Source organism: Callithrix jacchus, chromosome 17, assembly GCF_049354715.1.
Source record: "Callithrix jacchus isolate 240 chromosome 17, calJac240_pri, whole genome shotgun sequence".
Taxonomy (NCBI): domain Eukaryota; kingdom Metazoa; phylum Chordata; class Mammalia; order Primates; family Cebidae; genus Callithrix; species Callithrix jacchus.
Genome location: NC_133518.1, coordinates 65,029,252 through 65,048,655, shown reverse-complemented (window position 1 = coordinate 65,048,655; position 19,404 = coordinate 65,029,252). Strand labels below are relative to the sequence as shown.

General features: G+C 38.7%; 1 protein-coding gene across 5 annotated transcripts in view; it reads right to left on the bottom strand.

Annotated features, from left to right (window-relative positions):
* Window positions 1-2,690: 2,690 nt before the first annotated feature.
* Window positions 2,691-19,404, bottom strand: part of LRRC3B (leucine rich repeat containing 3B) — a 91,494-nt gene continuing 74,780 nt past the window's right edge. For 4 of the 5 annotated variants that reach the window (XM_002759668.7, XM_008983924.5, XM_035277758.3 and 1 more), the window contains exon 2: window positions 2,691-3,953. In XM_002759668.7, coding sequence (XP_002759714.1) covers window positions 3,014-3,793 — 780 coding nt within the window. In that variant the 5' untranslated portion in view covers window positions 3,794-3,953 and the 3' untranslated portion in view covers window positions 2,691-3,013. Of the gene's footprint in view, window positions 3,954-12,888; window positions 13,103-19,404 lie in introns of those variants that run through there. The other variant, XM_054247345.2, reaches the window with a different exon arrangement.

The following is a 19,404-nucleotide window of genomic DNA, read 5'->3' as shown; positions in this document are numbered from 1 at the left end:
TAGAAGGTAAAATAGAGGAAGAGAGTATGTGCCTTGGATATTAAGTTGATAATTTCAAGAAACATACAGTCCCGAAGTAGGTAGCTCTCCATCTGCAAGCGTTTGAAAAATTAAGGGTCAAGCTGGGATCAAAGCTGAAGCATGTATGTTGGGCCTCTTTCTGTGCAGACTTGAGTCTTAGTCAATTCTTTTCACTCATTGGCAATATACCCTGTTGGCCTTAGGGGATAGAGCATTCCCACAAGCTGGCAGGAAGAGCACTTCCTCTCAATTCTGATCACAAATGGGTGCCATAGCCTGGTATTTCTTTTATTATAAACAAACAAACAAAAGAATTAATTTTCTCCTCCAATGGCTTATATATAATTCATGGCAACCTAACTTAAAGGTTCTTTTTTTAAAGCACTTAAGGCACTGTTAACTAAAAATCTACACGTCGAATTCAGGCAGGGGAATTATTAACCTATGACACACCTCTCAGCTCTATGTATATGGAGAATTTCATACTAAATATGTGGAAATTTAACTTTCCTGCATCCGAACAAGGATATGACTATATTTACAATACCTTTCAGAGATTTTTGTTTTACAAGTGCTTTTACTTGAATAATGCAATTGACCATTGGGAAAATAAGCTCTCATTAGTGAGGACATAAAGATTATTTTGGAAGCAGCAGCTTGAAATGGATTATCTAATTTGTGAAAGCCTTTCTAAAATGGATGCAACTCATACACTCAAGTAAATACAATTTAACTTTTTAAAAGGTTGTCTTAGCAAAGCTGTGATTTTCCTCCTCTTTAGGAAAAGTACGTGTATTTCAGTTCTGTTGGGCATCTTTCTCCAGAGTACCTGGAGAAATATATTATAGTATTGTCCTCCAGGGGGCGATAACTCTTCAGCAAAACTTCAATTTCACTGTAAAGATGAATTCTCAATTCAGTTAGTAAAAGCAGACAGTCTGGCTTCCTTCTTGCTGGGATGCAGGAATCCTTGGGTCTATCTCCTGCATTTTACATCTAGGAGTTACCTCAGGCTTCTAGACTGTATCTAACACTTTTAGCAAGTTTAAAGGGGGTGGGCGTGTGAAAAGCCCATGGCTCTGGGTGTGTACCATGAGTGGAGCCTGGCCACAGTGCTCTGCGTGCCTAGCTACAGGTCCTGGATTAGCTGACCCTGATTGTCCCTTGCAATAAATAAACTTTGAAGAGACTACTGCTGCAGCTAGGAACCCCAGAGCTTTCTGAGAACAGAAATATTAGGCCCAAAGATACCCTAATTTGGGTTGGAGAAGGCTAAGTGTCTCAAAATAGCAGAGGTTCCATCTTCCCTACATAAAATCTCACAAAGGGCTATTTTTGTGCTATTAGAAAAATAAAAGCATCACATAGGAGGTTGCAAGACTATAGGTCTGAGGAGACAGCAACTTTAGGTAGTAAAGCTGATGAGCGTAAGGCAGCACCGTGGATAAAAGGTTCACAGGTTCTGGAGTTGGCAGAGTGGGTTCCAGTACCTTCTATACTTATAAGCTCTGTATTAATTGCTTAACTCGTGTGTCTCTGATCCTCATTCACAAGCTACTGTCTCATAGGGGAGTTTGTAAGGATTCATTAAGATACTCCAAAGAAAGTACTTGGTGCGTAGTAAGTGTTCCATAAATGCTATCAGTTATAGTATTCCTTAGTCTGGAACTGAGGTCTCTACTGTATAGTTCCAGCCTTGTTTCTCATTTCTTTCATAGACTCCTTCATCCCAAACACCTCCCTATACCATATCCCTCTGCTGCTTCTATCTTCCTTGTCTACATCATCACCTTGTGAGATCCCACTCAAGTTTTAAGGATTATCTGTAAGGGAACCTTAAAACCAATAGGTTCGACACAATTCCCTATTCCCCAGATCCAAAGGTGCTTCCTCCGATCTCTGACCAATGACAAAGACACAATATCTTGATTGTAAGACAGATTACCAGGCGCATATATTTTTCGAAACTTATAGAACTGTGTACTTAACCTAGGTACAGTTTTTAAACATGAAAATTATAACTATAAACCAACTCAGTAGAAACGTAATGTGAAGACCTGTCTTTGGAGACAGATCTTATTCAAATTTAAGTTCTAATACTTTCTACCTGGCAAATCATGGACCTCTCTTACTTGAAGTTTCCCCCATGTAAATAGAGCAGTTGTCACTCTTCTCTTGTTGTGAGAGTTTAAAGACATAATAATGGCATAAAAGTGCCTCTCACATTGCTTGCACCCAGCTGATGCCACACGATTATGAGGACCTTCCTCTTTAGTACAGCTATTTCTATATTTGTCACACACCCCAGTCCATGAGAAAGTAATCTTGAGGATAGGCTATGGGCTGTCTTTTTCTTTTCCATTTTGTCCAGCATAGTACAAAGGTACAATAAGTATTTGGATTCTATAGCTAATTACATCTATTTTTGAAGATTAAATGCCAAAAGGCATCCTGACCGAAGCCTCTAAAGGATACCACACTTGTGTATAACCTCCTAGTAACGCTCAGTATTTTAGAATCTGACAGATACTTAACTCAGCCAGTAATTCAGTTATGGCTCCCCAGTGTACAGTAGGGCTTAATAACACATTTTTTCATTGTGATAGTTCTGTTTTTCTTTAGAGCAAGTAGAATGACTATACTGTTTACTTGACCAATAAGTCACTCTGTTTTCCATGGTTCAAAGTTAAGCTTTTATTTGGTTTTAAATTAAAAAAATAAATTTCATTATTAAATAGTGAGATGGATCTAACTAATGTTCAGATAGTAGCTTACTCAGAAATATACCACTGGGGGTACAATTAAGGGGTGGATCACCTAAACTAAAGTTATTTGTTATGTCGTAGTGCTTGTTAAAAGTTCAGCAGTGGCATAATTCAAAAGAAACTGAAATACAAAGTTTCAAATGTTTACAATGGATGGGAGAAGTAAACCACTTATTTCTAGTGCAATCGCAAACTACTTTCTTTCTCAGTGCCAGTCAGTTTGGACGCTATACCACAGTGCTAATGTCATCAGGTTCATCTGCTTTCTTTTGCCTGCTTGGCAGGGATTTCAAGTATTCGAGGTGCCTCCGGGCATCCTCCTGATTTTGCCTCACATAATATACCACATATGAGATCACCATGGTGAACCAGCCAAACATGGTGACCAGCATGGCATAATCGGTCGTTTTTTTAGGGAGGTTACAAAGGTCAGCGTCGTTGGCAGCATTGAGGAACGGTCTGCCAGCATGTTCGTCCAACACGGAGGTTTTACAGATCACGTTGTGGGCTGTCTCATGATTGGACGCCATGCTCCTCAGAACTTGCTGTAGCGTACAGTCGCAGTGCCAGGGGTTGTTGGCAATTCTGGCCCTGGCCTTCAGGTTATTGAAGGCATTTTTGTGCACACTTTGAATCCGATTGTCGGACAAGTCCAGAGTCTGCAAGGTTTCAGCTACTCCTTTGAAGGCATGCTCATCGATAAACTCAATGCCATTCTTGGACAGGTTGAGAACTCTCAGTTGATGGAGGTCCTTAAAAATTTCATTGGGAATAGATGTGATCTGATTGGAGTCCAGATACAGTAAGACTGTTTCAGGAGGAAGATCTCTAGGTATTTCCTTGAGATTTGCATTGCTACAGGTGACATTTAAACCCCCAGAAGAAGAACAAAGACAGCCTTTGGGACACATACTGGCAGAATGAAAGCACAGTATCATAAGAACAAAACTTTGTAGGAGGAGACACATGGAGAGGGAACGGGTCAACCACAGGTCTACCAGATTCATGCTGGAATGTCAGCATAATCACGAGCCCATTCCTCATTTACTCCAACAAGCGTAGTAATGGTTCCAGCCCTGTCCACACTATTGATTTCCTTCTTGCGTGGTTCAAAAGGCTGCAGCTAACACATGTGTCTCTTCATTATTTCTGTCCTTGATTGGGCACCTAAAGGAAAGGGAAACAGATGCAATTAGCTCCTTTGCAAAGGGAGGTACATTGTAATTAAAGGGGCTCTCAAGTGCCTGACATTCTACGTTGGCAGGGGCGTTAGTTATGCAGGTAATTTCTGTCAGTGCCACTGGGAGTTATCTGCGAAATAGGAGGCTCCTGTTCAAATCCCAGGTGCTGGGGGAGAGAACTGTCAGTAAATGAAAATATTTCTGAATTATCTTGCCTGGTTTTCAGTTGGATAGAATGAGAACAAACACTCCCTATTTCTCTGCTGCTCTCCACATCCTGGACCCCTTCTAATTCTACAGAAATAAAATTTAATTAGGACTCTCACCCTTTCCGGGATAACAGATGCATTAATGCAATTTAGTCCTGCACTTGGGCAGCAATGAGAAATAATACCAATATTTCGTGGTTAATGACCATAGACAGGGATATCTGTCATGGCTTTTGAATGGATGCCCAATTTGGAATATTGTCTCTAAAGAAACATCTTACTTGAATTAAGAAAATAATGCATTCCAACCTTCACAACAAAATATTGCTAGAGGCTGACAACCAAGAACCTCCAGGATAGTTGCCTTCTTGTGACCTCTTAAAATTATACTATGCCTGGGAGGCTGCTTTTAACTGAATTTTCAAAGGATCCCCTCTCTTTTCTAAGCACCATATCCCCTCCCCAATAAATGCTTAAATATGGTATACACGTATAAGGCTTGTTATATAACAAGAGAATTAAGAAATAATGGCTTTGAAGACTCCCCCAACAGACTTCAGTCTCTATCTGCTGCATATATATACTGTTAGTGTTGGCAGGGGCCACAGAAATTGCAAAATTACATGATATGAACAAGGTTATGAAGCTTACTTAATAGCAGAGAGCAAAGTTAAGAATATAAGTTAACTCGCAAAATTACCCTTTAATATAGAGAGGAAAGCACACATCTTTGGGACCAGTTCATAGAGGAGACTAGCGGATCCCAGAGAGATGAGGTTGCTTGCTCAAGGTCAAACAGACTGAGATGTAGAGACAGGACTCAAGCCAAAGTCTTTGTTCTGACTCATTAATGTCACAGCTCTTTCCACTATCCACTCAGCTCTCTTTCAATCCAATCTGCCCTGTAAGGATAGAGCAACCCTTGCTTATTGAGATTTCTGATGCTGTTATGTGGCAGCCCAGTCTTTTATGCTATGAATACTGTTCCAAGTTGAGGACTCCATGGGGCTCAAGTGAGGGGTCCCTCTGCATTTTGAAGGGAACCCATGCCTGACTGAGAAGATTCCCTCCCAGGACCTGAGAAAAAAGAAGAGTATTCACTCCTCTTACAGCAGTGAGCAACAAACAACTTTCTGCATGAGCAACTAATGGCTTTCTGAAGATCCCAGATGGATAAATACAGAGGAAAATGACTCCAAATGTTACCAAACTCACAGAAGAGAAGATTAATGTGAGCTAAAAACATACTGATCTGGGTTGTTAATCATGGAAAAAATGAGATTAGCAACAGCAGAATGGAGAGGATGTGCTTTTGGGATACTGAGTCCCTTACATACCAGAGAATGCTAAAGAGAGACCCCTAGGCTTTTTTATTGGCAATTAAAGTGTCCTCACTTTCATGTTTCCCTTCAAAACTGTATTGCATGGCACTTGGGGACTCTAGGAATTACCTAAACAAGAAAGAAAATAAACAGGTGTGGAAGGGAAGAGAGAATACAGAGGAGTAGAAGGACAAGGTAAAGAATTCTAGGAAAGGGGCACGAGAAAAACACAGGATAGAAGAAATTAATGTAATTGACAAAAATAACGGGAGGCTGAGTATGTGCAACCAGCCTAAAATATGCTGAAAGATGAGAGAAGCCTTTTCTGGAGGACACTTCATCTCTCTTGGGATCCATTAAAGGAGTTTAGCATAGAAAAGTGTTCTTTCTTTATTCAGAGTACAGTTTTCAGCAGAGGCTTGTTTCTGCCCCTTGCAGAGACAACTGTAAGCAATTAAAAAGTAGAAAGTACCCTGAGTTTGTATCTCAGCTTTATTTATGTTTATTTTATTTGAGATGAAGCGTTTCTCTGTTGCCCAGGCTGAATAGTAGTGGCATGATCTCGGCTCACTGCAAATCTCCGCCTCCCAGATTCCAGCAATTTTCCCACCTTAGCCTCCAGAGTAGCTGGGGCTACAGGTTTATGCCACCACGCCCAGTTAAATTTCTGTAATTTTAGTAGAGACAGGGTTTTATAGTGTCGGCCAGGCTTGTCTTGAACTCCTGACATCATTAAGTGATCCACCTGCTTCCCAAAGTGACAGGATTACAGGTGTGAGCCACTGTGCCCAGCCTGTATCCCCACTTTAATTCTTATTAGCTAGTGGTGCTCTTGGGAAACTTATGCAACACTCCAAACCTCATTTTTTTCAACGTTTGTATAAAGATTATAAAAGCACCTAATTACAAGGTTGATCTGAAGATTATATGGAGTAATCCACGTCAAGCACTTAGCACAGTGTGAAATTTGTAGAAAAGTTCAATGCTTGTTAGCCATAGTTGTTGTTATTCTCAGATACATTCCCAACACCCAGCATAGTGCTTGGCATATAGTGAGGACTAAATAAATCTGTTTGTTATATGAATAATGCAACAAAATATTGAAGAGTCTAGCTATGCTTTTTCTTCTCCGTGGTGATTATTAATATTATAAACATTAATTCATCAAATGTCTACTGGTATTATGTGGCAACATAATGAACTTTGGAAAAGTTATGTAAGTTCAGGCTCCTAGGAGATGGAAAGAAGAACAGAACGCTTTCTCAACTGGAACTCTACACTTAATCAGGGCTCCTCCAGAATGATCAGTCCAGTCCAGTGGTCATGGTCTCAGAGAAGAAGTGTTTAGGACACAGGTTGAGTTCTCTACATCAGATTGCAATCTTTCTTGGGATGAAATTCATCATATCCCAGATGGTCTACCTGTGAACTGGATGTAATGTTTCTTAGGGATTACAAATACAGAGTATCCCTTGCTTTCAAAAGAGTTGGGCTTTAACTGTTTTATTTTTTTATCTATTATATTTGATAAAAGAATAAAATCTTCTGGGACTAACTATATTGCTGGGCCTCAGTGACTCAGCCTTTAGAACCATCACAGCCAGCCAGAATCAAGTGGCAAAAGATGCAGGATGTAGACAGCTGAGCCCTGGGATGTTGCTATGGTTTGAATACGTGTGTCCTTCACATATTCTGATGCCTAAATCTAATCCCCAGTGTGAGGATATTTAGAGGTGGGGCCTTTGAGAAGTGATAAGGTTATGAAAGGAGAGCCATCATGAATGGAGTTAGCGCCCTTATAAAATAGGCCCCAGAGAATTCTCTTATCCCTCCATGTGAAGAAAGAGAGAAGAGAGTCATCTATAAGCCACAAAACAGTACCTCACCAGAAACCAAATCCTCTGTCACCTTGATCTTGAACTTTCCAGGCTCCAGGACTGTAAGAAATAAAGTTCTATTGTTTCAGCCGTGCAAATGACTGAGACAGATGTCCAGGATGCAGACGACAAAGCCAAAAGTATCAGGTCAAGGTCAGCTCTACCAGGGAGGATGGAAGAGCTGCTCTCCACTCCACAATACTGGTTCTGTAGTTTCCAAAGGCAGTATCAGTTTGATATTGCTTTATGTTACTGGATGGGTCAACAGCGGGTATTGAAAAAGGAAGATAGGAGGATACATGCTTCAGAAAAAAGAGAGGTGGATATTCTTCAGACCTTGGTTATCCAGCAGAATACAGTGCTAAAAAGCTTGGAAACCTAAAACTCCTTCCTGTTCTGTTTGAATCACATCTACACACAAACCCAAAGCGGCAAACAAGCTCTGTTACTGGGCAAGAAGAGTGCCTTCCTACTAACTTCAGAATGAGTGGTTAGAATATAAAGAATGGCCTAGGGTCACACAGGTCATGGCAAAAAAAGCAACAGCAGTCACTGTCTGCCTTTCTGATTAGGAATTAGACCCATTAAAGGGATAGACGAAGTGAAACAACAGCTTCCTCCCTCCTAACTCCCCTTCTGAAAATCTCAACTCTCTGAACTACCTTGTCCCCATGTACTCCTTCCTTTTAACTATGTATGGGTCAAGCAGAAAGCCGCAATATTTCTGGATATGATGTTTAAGTATGCACTGTGCCCCAAAGGAGAACTATTTATCCCCAGACTCAGGTCTTGCTCATATTTTCTTGCCACCCAGGTTTCTGAGCATCAGCAGCTAATTCTGGGATTGGGTGGCAACCATCAAATACTGTTTCCAGAAGAAAAAAAAAACAGTACATTTAACAGGGTATTCATTCAATGAGAGGACAGTCCATTCAGAGGCTGATTAACAACTGTCTTGCTGCTGATTTCTTTCTTTTCATCATTAAATGACAGGAACATTCAGAGATTCTAACCAAAAAGCTTTTATTAACCCTTCTGAGAGAACTATGGGTACCAATTCACAGGCAAATAACATACACCAGCTTCTTCCAATTATACTCTGTGCAACTGTATTACCAAACAGGAGAATTTGATTAAAAAGAAAAAAGACAGCAAAACAGGAAGGGCTTTTAATTTAAAACATTAAATTCAAATCAACAGGGAAAAAAACCCTCACACATTTAATTATTTAAAATTTAAAACTTCTCTATGGCAAAAAGTTAGGATCATAAACAAAGTCAAAAAGCAAATGACAAAAAAATCCTTACAAAAGAATAAAAAAAACAAACAAAAAACGGAAAGCTGTTATATAGATAACCAGTACACACCTATAGTCCCTGCTACTTAGGAGGTTGAGGCCAGAGCAACATAGCAAGGCCCTGTCTCTAAAAAATACAAAATGAAAAGGCAGAAAAGATTCTTGATCTCACTGACAGTAAAATCAGGTTAAACTGCTTATCTAGATTAAATTAGGAATAGTATTGTATCAATAAACACGTTAAGAACAAAGCGTTCTCAAACACTTGATAAGAGGATAAATTGGTGCATTCTTGTCAAATGAGCAATTTGGGAATATCTATCACAGATTTAAAATTGAAGAATAAGCTTGTGCTGATACAAAGATGTCTGTCCAAAGATTACACTAAAAAGCAGTTCAAAAAAACCCCGAATACTTATAATCACATTTGTGTAGATTTTTTTAAAGAAGATAAATATGCAAATAATATAAATATGTAATTAATGTGTTACATATGCATAGATCACTTCCAAAAGGGTATATCAGAAACTATTAGTAATGGTTAACTCCAAGTGCATAGTGGAACTGAGGGGCTGCCTCAGTTAGTTATGGTTAGTAATGGTTAGTTCCAAGTGCAGAGTGGAACTGAGGGGCTGCCAGGGAAAGAAGAGGAATTGCCTTTTTATTTTATATCCTTTTGTATAGTTTTAATTTCTTATGGTATAAAAGTATATTTTATTTTATAATAAATATTTAAAAGGTAATACAAAGGGACTAGGGATTAGCCAGAGAATGAACTCAAGTTTAATGCCTCAGAAGGCAACTATTCAGTGCATGAAAGAGTTGAACAATGGTGGCCAAGAGGGCAAAGGCAAATGAAGGAACAATGAATTATTAAAAGTAGTACATGTTACATGATGAGAGAATGAATATACAAACGGACAGTGGCCACACCATATACAAAAATAGATATCTGATCTGCAGATCTAGTCTGCAGCAACCAGACTAGGAAACCAAACCACAGTCTCGTAACAAACAGCTCAAATCAGCCATAAGCTGATTATTAACTGATAATTTTCCTAATTTTTGACCCTGCTTCCAACTTAGGACCAACCAAAGAACATTAAATATGCACCCTTAACCAATCACATAGGCTGCCCTGCTTCTAGTTAGCCCACTGCCGGCTTCCCCATATCAACATCCTTCAATCAGAACATACCTGAAGCCTCCTTTTTCCCCACTACCTTTTATACTCCTCTGCCAGCCTTTGAGTCTCTCTGCCAAATGCAAGGGATGGTGGTTGCCTCCTTTGCTACAGAAAACTTTGAAGAAATAGCATTTGCTTATTCTCATTTGGGTGGTTTTTATTTCCACAAAACCTAAAGTGTTAGTACTAGATATCTTTAATACAATATTTCAAAAATTAGTCTTATTATATCTATCATAGAGCTTAGATATAATTTATTTATAGAATCAGGTTATCTATATAACAACTATGGGTTGCATAAGCCATCAATACATGTAATTCCTGTGTATTTGTTACCAAAATAACTAGGGAAAGAGAGCTGGGACCTGGCTAATTCAAGTGAATAAATTCCATAGGTAATTTTTTCACTGCTGCTCTTTGGGCTCATGCTTGGAGGTAACATCTTTTTCATTCACCTCTTTAGCACTGAGCTTCACTATGGATTTTAGTTCTCCCTTTCCATTCTCAACTGTCTGCTACAGAAAGAACTCATCAGGGCCTCAAACTTTGCATACCTAGAGGTAAAATCCTAATTTTATCCTCAGCTTTACCCAATGACTCCCGCCTCCACTGTAGACAACTCTTTCTTCCCTCCCGATTTCTTGAAAAGTTTTAATTTTCATTCTCAATTCTTCCAGTCCCTTGCTTTGCATTCCCATGGCCTTCTTCCTAATTCAAATCTCCAACATCCTGTTCTGAAAAAGCAAAGGCCTCCTTCCTGAGTTGCTGGTGTCCCCTTGCTCTCTGCTTCCATTCTTCTAATGTCAGGTTAAAGTAACACTCTTAACCATGTCACCCTGCAGGTCTAAAAAGCCCTAATGACCCCGAGGGTTCATAACGATCTCCTTTTATAGTTATGTCTCCCACCAAGTTTTCTTACACAGACACAGAAACATGAACTCAACAAAAAGCTCAATGGGGAGAAAATGGATGACAAATGGCACTTCATTCCACAAATATAAGATTTATCACAAACCAACCCAACTGAAGATCTCTACAATGTAGAATAGCTTTCCTGATTTAAAATCCAATTATAAAGATCTGGCCCATGAGTCATTCAGGTGGCCCATTAATAACAACAGCTGTGATAATTTAGTCAAGGATATGAACCCACAAGGCAGACAGATGCATGAGGAACAGAGAATCTTTTCATTTAAAAGGAGCATAATCTTGTAACTGTTTAAGGCAAGGAACTGTTGCAATCTCCAAACTCTCCCTTCTCTAATATCCTAGCCTCTACTGTATTATTTACTATTTTCTACTTTAAATTAAAGACATCACTTTACATTATCTACTGCTATACCATGAGGTTCCAACAGATAGGGTCAGTGTCTCATATTCTCACATTGCCCATGGTAAGGATTTAATATTTATTGAAATGGATTATAACCCATTCTCATTTCATTACACATAGCTATCATTTGCTTGGCATTTATTATGTATCAGGTATATGTTAAGTGATAAACTCATCTAGCAGGATGGTAAAATTGAAATTCTGACAAGGTTCCTAGTTAAATGAACGTACAATTTAAAAGTTACCATGTAAACTTTTTAGGAATTAAGGGGTTAAGATACCATATAAAGCTTGGCTGACACATACTCTGTAAGTCAACATATCCTTGCCCACTTTGAGGGTAAAAAGGTCAAGAGGCACCTATCATGTCACCCCAAGGAAGGAGAAAGTTTATTATATGATCCCTGGAGTTAGGAGGCAGAGTGTCTTGGAAAAAAACAACAACAACAGGCTAACCCATTGTTTGGAGATGCAGTTGGGTGATATTTTGATGTTGGGATGAGCCTACATACCGAGTTTGTCAATAAGGGATGGGAAACTATTTCCTATAGATCAGATATAATCACTAGGGGGAAAGAGATTCCCAAGGAGAGAGCATCTGGAATCTTATTTCACTGTCCCATAGGATTCCTTCATAGGGCAGAGGGACACCAGCAACACAAAACTGTATGGAAGATTCTTAGATTTTGAGCAAGTGGCCATCAAAAATGAATCTGCTATCAAACTCAGGGGAGCCACAAGGGGGAAGGGCATGAAAGCCTCAGGAGAGAGGCCTGAATCCTCTCATCCTACTCATTCTACCTCCTGAGCAGCTGCCACCCAGTTATGCTCACCTGGGGGCGGGGTGGAATGGAAGGCAGAGAAGAGAAATCAAGCCACCCACTAAACCCTCTTTCCCTTTGAGCCTGAAACAAAGGGAAGGGGAGAATAGTTAAATACTAAATGAAATTCAGGGTCTTGGTTAATCTCTTAAACTAGACATTTAAAAGATCATGTTTAATTTTTATTTTGGTTTAAATTAACTGAGCTTGTGACTTAAAATAATGTTAGGACAATCTATTATCTAGGAGTAAGCACAAAATTATGGGGCTGACTAATGTTTGCATTCAGGGAGTAGAAGAGAATGATCAAGAGGATAGAAATTAAAGGAACAGTAGAGGCAAGATGTAAAGTTTCATTTTATGCTGGTTACACATGGATCGCCTCACACAATCCTCACAAAACTCCTAAAAGGTAGTAATTGCAACCCTTGTGCAGATGAACAAATTGAGACTTAATGAGGTTACATAAACCATTTATGGTAACAAGTGCTAAATGACAGAGGCAAGAACTTAACTGAAGTCCTTTGGCTTCCAGAGTATGTGTGATCAAACATGGCACCGTACACGGTGTTACAGCTAAACCATAATTTTTTCTTTCCAAACTAATTGCACTAAGATAGGAAACAAGGACCAAGATTAATTTCGAATTGAGGGAACTATACCTCCAAGTCAAAAACTCTAAAGTTGTACATCTGCCTTACATTTGTGACCTCCTTTAGATACTTGTGGGAAGTTCACAGGCATGCTGTCGTCTGATTATTTCTCAACAGCTCTATCAAATACACGTAGTGGACATTATTAATCTCTATGTTAATGCAGTAGAGAATGGAGACTCCTCAAAGTCACACAGCTGGTTAGCAGAAGGAAAGAACCTACCTTTCAGATATTCCCAGAACAGGTCTCATTTAACACGTGCTGGTTTCTATCTCTCTTCGATATGAATGTCTGTAAACACAAATGTTGAGCTTCAAATGCCTAACCAGCCTCTGTTGACCTCTTCCTGCCAAATTTGGGAAAATCAAAGAGGGAGACGACCCCTTCTTCTGTTAGAATTTCTTAAGGCTACTCTGATAGAAAACTTTTATCAAAACTACATGAAATCTTTGAGGCAATGCTTTTCCTCTTTTGAAACCTATTTCAAAAGATAAATCTTCAAGCAAACCCTCAATGTATTGGGAAAGAATTGACTCTTCTGAATAAATTAACTCCTTCCTACAAAATCTAATGCTTATAGATCTTCAGAGTGGATTTTAAAGTTCTTCCTACCAATTCATCCACTGGAAAAAAAAATACATTTAAAAAATGCATTTATTCCTCTGTGGGTACTGAGCACAGCATAAGGATACTACCATATCTCTGCTAACATCCATATTTATTATGCAACATGCTGCAAGTTTATAGGGAGACTGAGTGGGAATCTATCCATCTTGGTTTCTTTCTGTTTCTCTACTATTATTTCACAGCAAGTGCTTATGACATTTACAACGTGAGAGCTTTGCAAACTTTTAACATCTAATCTACATAAATGTAGGCTCTCCAAGATTCACCAGAGTCCAGGAAATCTTGAAAGCTGCCTTTAGAAAGCCCTTACTTAGGCTGAATTCAGTTGTACTTCTGAGTAGGATGAGTGTCACAATTTTTTAAAAAAATATATATCCTGCTTAACCCTGCATTATCCTTCTTACACAAGATGCTGTGATAATATTCACTGAGTTGGTGGGAAAAACACAGGATTGAGATCCAAAATGAAGACTCAAACTAGTTTCAAACCTCAGCTTCCCAAGGAATGAATTGCAGGAATGTAGCAAAACACCACTTTCATCCCTTAGTTGCCCTAGGACTGTCATCAGTAATATCCACCACATTGGTCTCACAGTTACAAGGAGACAAAATATATGTGAAATGTGCTTCAGAGACTGTCAATGATTATTCAGAGATGATTAGGTTTAAAAATTATTTTCCTTGGTTAAAAAAATCAAGACCCATCAGTGTGCTGTATTCAGGAAACCCATCTCATGTGCAAGGATACACATATGCTCAAAATAAAGGGATGGAGGAAGATTCATCAAGGAAATGGAGAGCAAAAGAAAAAGCAGGAGTTGCAATCCTAGGCTCTGATAAAATGAACTGTAAACCAACAAAGATCAAAAGAGACAAAGCAGGGCATTACATAATGGTAAAAGGATCAATGCATCAAGAAGAGCTAACAATCCTAAATATATACACACCCAATACAGGAGCACCCAGGTACATAAAACACGTTCTTAATGACCTACAAAGAGACTTAGACTCCCACACAATAATAGTGAGTGACTTTAACACTCCACTGTCAATATTAGATCAATGAGACAGAAAATTAACAAGGCTATCCAGGACTTGAACTCAGATCTGGACCAAGTGGACCTAATAGACATCTACAGGAATCTCCACCCCAATCTACAGAATATACATTCTTCTCAGCACTGCATGGCACCTAATCTAAAATTGACCACATAATTGGGAGTAAATCAGCCCTCAGCAAATGCAAAAGAATGGAAGTCATAACAAACAGTCTCTCAAACAGTGCAATCACATTAGAACTTAGAATTAAGAAACTAACTCAGAACTGCACAACTTCATGGAAACTGAACAACTGGCTCCTGAATATTGACTGAATAAAAAATGAAATGAAGGCAGGAATAAAGATGTTCTTCAAAACCAATGAGAACGAAGATGCAATGTACCAGAATCTCTGGGAAACATTTGAAGCAGTGTCTAGAGGGAAATTTATAGCAATAAATGCCCACCAGAGAAGTGAGGAAAGATCTAAAATCGACATCCTATCATCAACATTGAAAGAGCTAGAGGAGCAAGATGAAAAAAACTCAAAGCTAGCCAAAGACAAGAAATAACTAAGGCCAGAGCAGAATTGAAGGAGACAGAGACAAAAAAACCCTTCAAAAAATCAGAAAATCCAGGAGTTGTTTTTTTGAATATGTCAACAAAATAAACCACTAGTCAGATTAATAAAAAAGAAAAGGGAGAAGAATCAAATCGATACAATAAAAAATGATAAATGGGATATCACCACTAACTCCACAGAAATACAAACTACAATCAGAGATTACTACAAACAACTCTAGGCACATAAACCAGTAAACCTGGAAGAAATGGATAAATTCCTGGACGCTTGCACCCTCCCAAGCCTAACCCAGGAAGAAGTTGAAACCTTGAATATACCAATAACAAGGGCTGAAGTTGAGGCAGCAATTAATAGCCTCCCAACAAAAAAAATTCCAGGTCCAGATCGGTTCACAGCTGAATTCTACCAGAAGTGCAAAGAGGAGCTAGTACCATTCCTTCTGAAACTATTCCAAACAATACAAAAAGGGGGATTCATTTCCAAATCATTTTAGGAGACCAATACCACCCTGACACCAAAACCCAGCAGAGACTCAACAACAACAACAAAAAACTTCAGGCCAATATCCATGATGAACATAGATGCAAAAATCTTCAATAAAATACTGGCAAACTGATTGCAACAGCACATCAAAAAGCTTATCCGTCACGATCAAGTAGGCTTCATTCTAGGGATGCAAGGCTGGTTCAACATACTCAAGTCTATAAATGTAATCTACCACATAAACAGAACCAAAGACAAAAACCACATGATTATCTCAATAGATGCAGAGAAGGCCTTCGACAAAATTAAACAGCCCTTTATGCTAAAAACTCTTAATAAACTAGGTATTGAAAGAACATACCTCAAAATAACAAAGCTATTTACTACAAACCTACAGCCAATATCATACTGAATGGGCAAAAACTGGAGGTATTCCCTTTGAAATCTGGCACTAGACAAGGATGCCCTTTGTCACCATTCCTATTCAATATAATATTGGAAGTTCTAACCAGAGCAATTGGGCATGAAAAAATAAGGGTAGTCAGTTAGGAGAAGAGGAAGTCAAATTGTCTCTATTTGCAGATGACATGATTGTATATTTAGAAGACCCTATCATCTCAGCTCAAAATCTAAACTGATAAGCAACTTCAGCCAAGTTTCAGGACACAAAAATCAGTGTGCAGAAATCACAAGCATTTCTATACACCAATAACAGAGAGCCAAATCATGAGAAAACTCCCATTCATAATTGCTACAAAGAGAATAAAATACCTAGGAATACAGCTAACAAAAGACATAAAGGACCTCTTCAAGGAGTACTACAAACCACTGCTCAAGGAAATAAGAGAGGACACAAACAGATGGAGAAATAGTCCATGCTCATGGTTAGGAAGAAGAATCAATATTGTGAAAATGGCCATACTGTTCAAAGTAATTTATAGACTCAATGCTATCCCCATCAAGCTACCTATGACCTTCAGAGAACTGGAAAAAAAAAAAAAAAAAAACTCCAAAAACTTCATACGGAACCAAAAGAGAGCCCACATAGCCAATACAATCCTAAGCAAAAAGAACAAAGATAGAGACATCACACTACCTGATTTGAAACTATACTACAAGCCTACAGTAATCAAAACAGTATGGTACTCGTACCAAACCAGTGACATAGACCAATGGAACAGAATAGAGGCCCAAGAGGCAATGCCACACATCTACAACCATCCGATCTTTGACAAACCTGACAAAAACAAGCAATGGGGAAAGGATTCCCTGTTTAATAAACGGTGTTGAGAAAACTAGCTAGCAGTGTACAGAAAGCAGAAACTGGACCCCTTCCTGACACCCTACACTAAAATTAACTCTAGATGGATTAAAGACTTAAACATAAGACCCAACACCATAAAAACCCTAGAAGAAAACCTAGGAAAAACCATTCAGGACATAGGCATAGGCAAAGAGTTTATGACTAAAACTCAAAAAGCATTAGCAATAAAAGCCAAAATAGACAAATGGGACCTAATTAAACTCCAGAGCTTCTGTACAGCAAAAGAAACAATCATTAGAGTGAACTGGCAACCAACAGAATAGGAAAAAAAATTTTTTAATCTACCCGACAAAGGGCTAATATCCAGAATCTACAAAGAACTAAAACAGATTTACAACAACAACAAAAAACCCATCCAAAAATGGGTGGAGGATATGAACAGACATTTTTCAAAAGAAGACACAGATGGGGCCAATAAACGTATGAAAAAAATTCCCATCATCACTGATTATTAGAAAAATGTAAATCAAAACCACATTAAGATACCACCCCATGCCAGTTAGAATGGCGATCATTAAAAAATCTGGAGACAACAGATCCTGAAGAGGGTGTGGAGAAAGAGGAACACTTTTACACTATTGGTGGGAGTGTAAGCTAGTTCAACCATTGTGGAAGACAGTGTGGCACTTCCTCAAGGACCTAGAAATAGAAATTCCATTTGACACAGCAATCCCATTACTGGGTATATACCCAAAGGATTATAAATCATTCTATTATAAAGACACATACATACGTATGTTCATAGCAGCACTGTTTACAATAGCAAAGTCCTGGAACCAACCCAAATGCACATTGACAATAGACTGGACAAGGAAAATGTGGCACATATACACCATGGAATACTATGCAGCCATAAAAAATGATGAGTTTGTGTCCTTTGTAGAGACATGGATGAATCTAGAAGACATCATTCTCAGCAAACTGACACAAGAACAGAAAATCAAACACCGCATGTTCTCACTCACAGGCGGGTGATGAACAATGAGAACACATGGTAGCAGGGAGAGAAGCATCACACACAGGGGTCTGTTGGCAGGGGCCAAGGGAGGGAAAGGGGATGGGTGGGGAGGTAGGGGAGGGATAACATGGGGAGAAATGCCAGATGTAGGTGACAGGGGAATGGAGACAGCAAACCACATTGCCATGTGTGTACCTAGGCAACAATCCTGCATGATCTGCACAGGTCCCCCATAACCTAAAGTACAATTAAAAAAATTAATTATTTTCCAAAAATATTAGAGCATTCTGTTTTGAGAGTTTCACATTTCTTTTTCTTAAGTTAAAAATTTCGGCATGAATACTGTATATGTGATGGGAGAATCATTTTCTATGAATCTAATCAAGAGGAAAGCCATCAGGCCAATTCACAACTTGAGGTATTTTGCCGATCTGGACTTTCTGAAATTTCACGGAAGAAAAACAAGAAAACTGAGAAACAAAAGAACAAGACAAAACAACAATACAACGCAGGCTTTAGAACCATTCCCGATTAACGGAAAAGAGATGTCACAACTAAAAACAATGCAAGAGACCAACTTCTGGATTTAAAGAAAATGCTAGAAAGGGACTTTATTGGAACAACTGGGGGAACTTGGAATGTAGACTGTATGTAAGGTATTATTGCATCAAATTTTCATTTCTTGAAATTTATCCTGATATGAGTAAAATGGAGGCAGTTCTTGTTCTTGGGAGGAATATACTGAAGTATTTTGGGGAAAATTGTCTTGACAACTGCAACTGTCAAATTATTCAGCAAAAATGAACTATATCTGTCTACATAGGGTGAGAAACAGAGGTGGAAAAAATTAATGGTTTTTAAAGGGACAGTGATGGATATACAAGTGTTCATTGTACCAATATTTCAACTTGTCCAAAAATTTCCAATTTTTTAAATAAAAATTTGGGGCAGGGGAGATACTATGTCTTAAAAAAAATCCTCCAGGGGAAAATAAATCCTTTTTTGGTGATGCAAGAAATTCTTAGGACTCTTAGATAGAGTGAGGCTTATCCCCTTAGAGTGACACAAAATGGAAACCCAAAGTGAAATGAGCAGCAATTCTCTGCAATTGCATTTCATGAACTCCAGGACTCCATGTCATTGCCATATGAGACACTCGGTTTTAATTGGCCAATATGGAAATGATGGCTTGGCCACTAACTCATGGCATAATTTCTCTATCCTAGTTTTCTCATGTGAACAGGAGAGTAATAGAAGTTCTTCCTCATAAGGGTGAGGTGGGGATTAAATGAGCTAGCACATGTTAAACATTTAGAAGATCTGCTGTTACAAGACAAACTCTCAGAGTTACTACTACTACCACCACCATGACCACCTTACATTGACGTCTGCTATGAAAATGTAGAGGCTTCACCATCTTATACCTTGTCTTCTCTCTGCTATAACAATGTGGAGTGCTATTCCCCACTTATTACCGCACTCTGAGAATAAAACTTGAAGTCATTCTGAATGGGAGTAGTAAGTGGGGCATAGCACTCCAGAGGCTCCACATGTTTCTAAAGAGTCCATAATTTCATTTAATCAACTTTTTCATGTGATTCCAAGAAGGATCCATATTCAGAGACATCGCTAAATTGGAATCATAGAATGGTAAATAAAATAAACCATATAATGAAAAAGAAGAGGATGAAGGGCATAATTCTGATGGTGGCTAACATTTTGTGG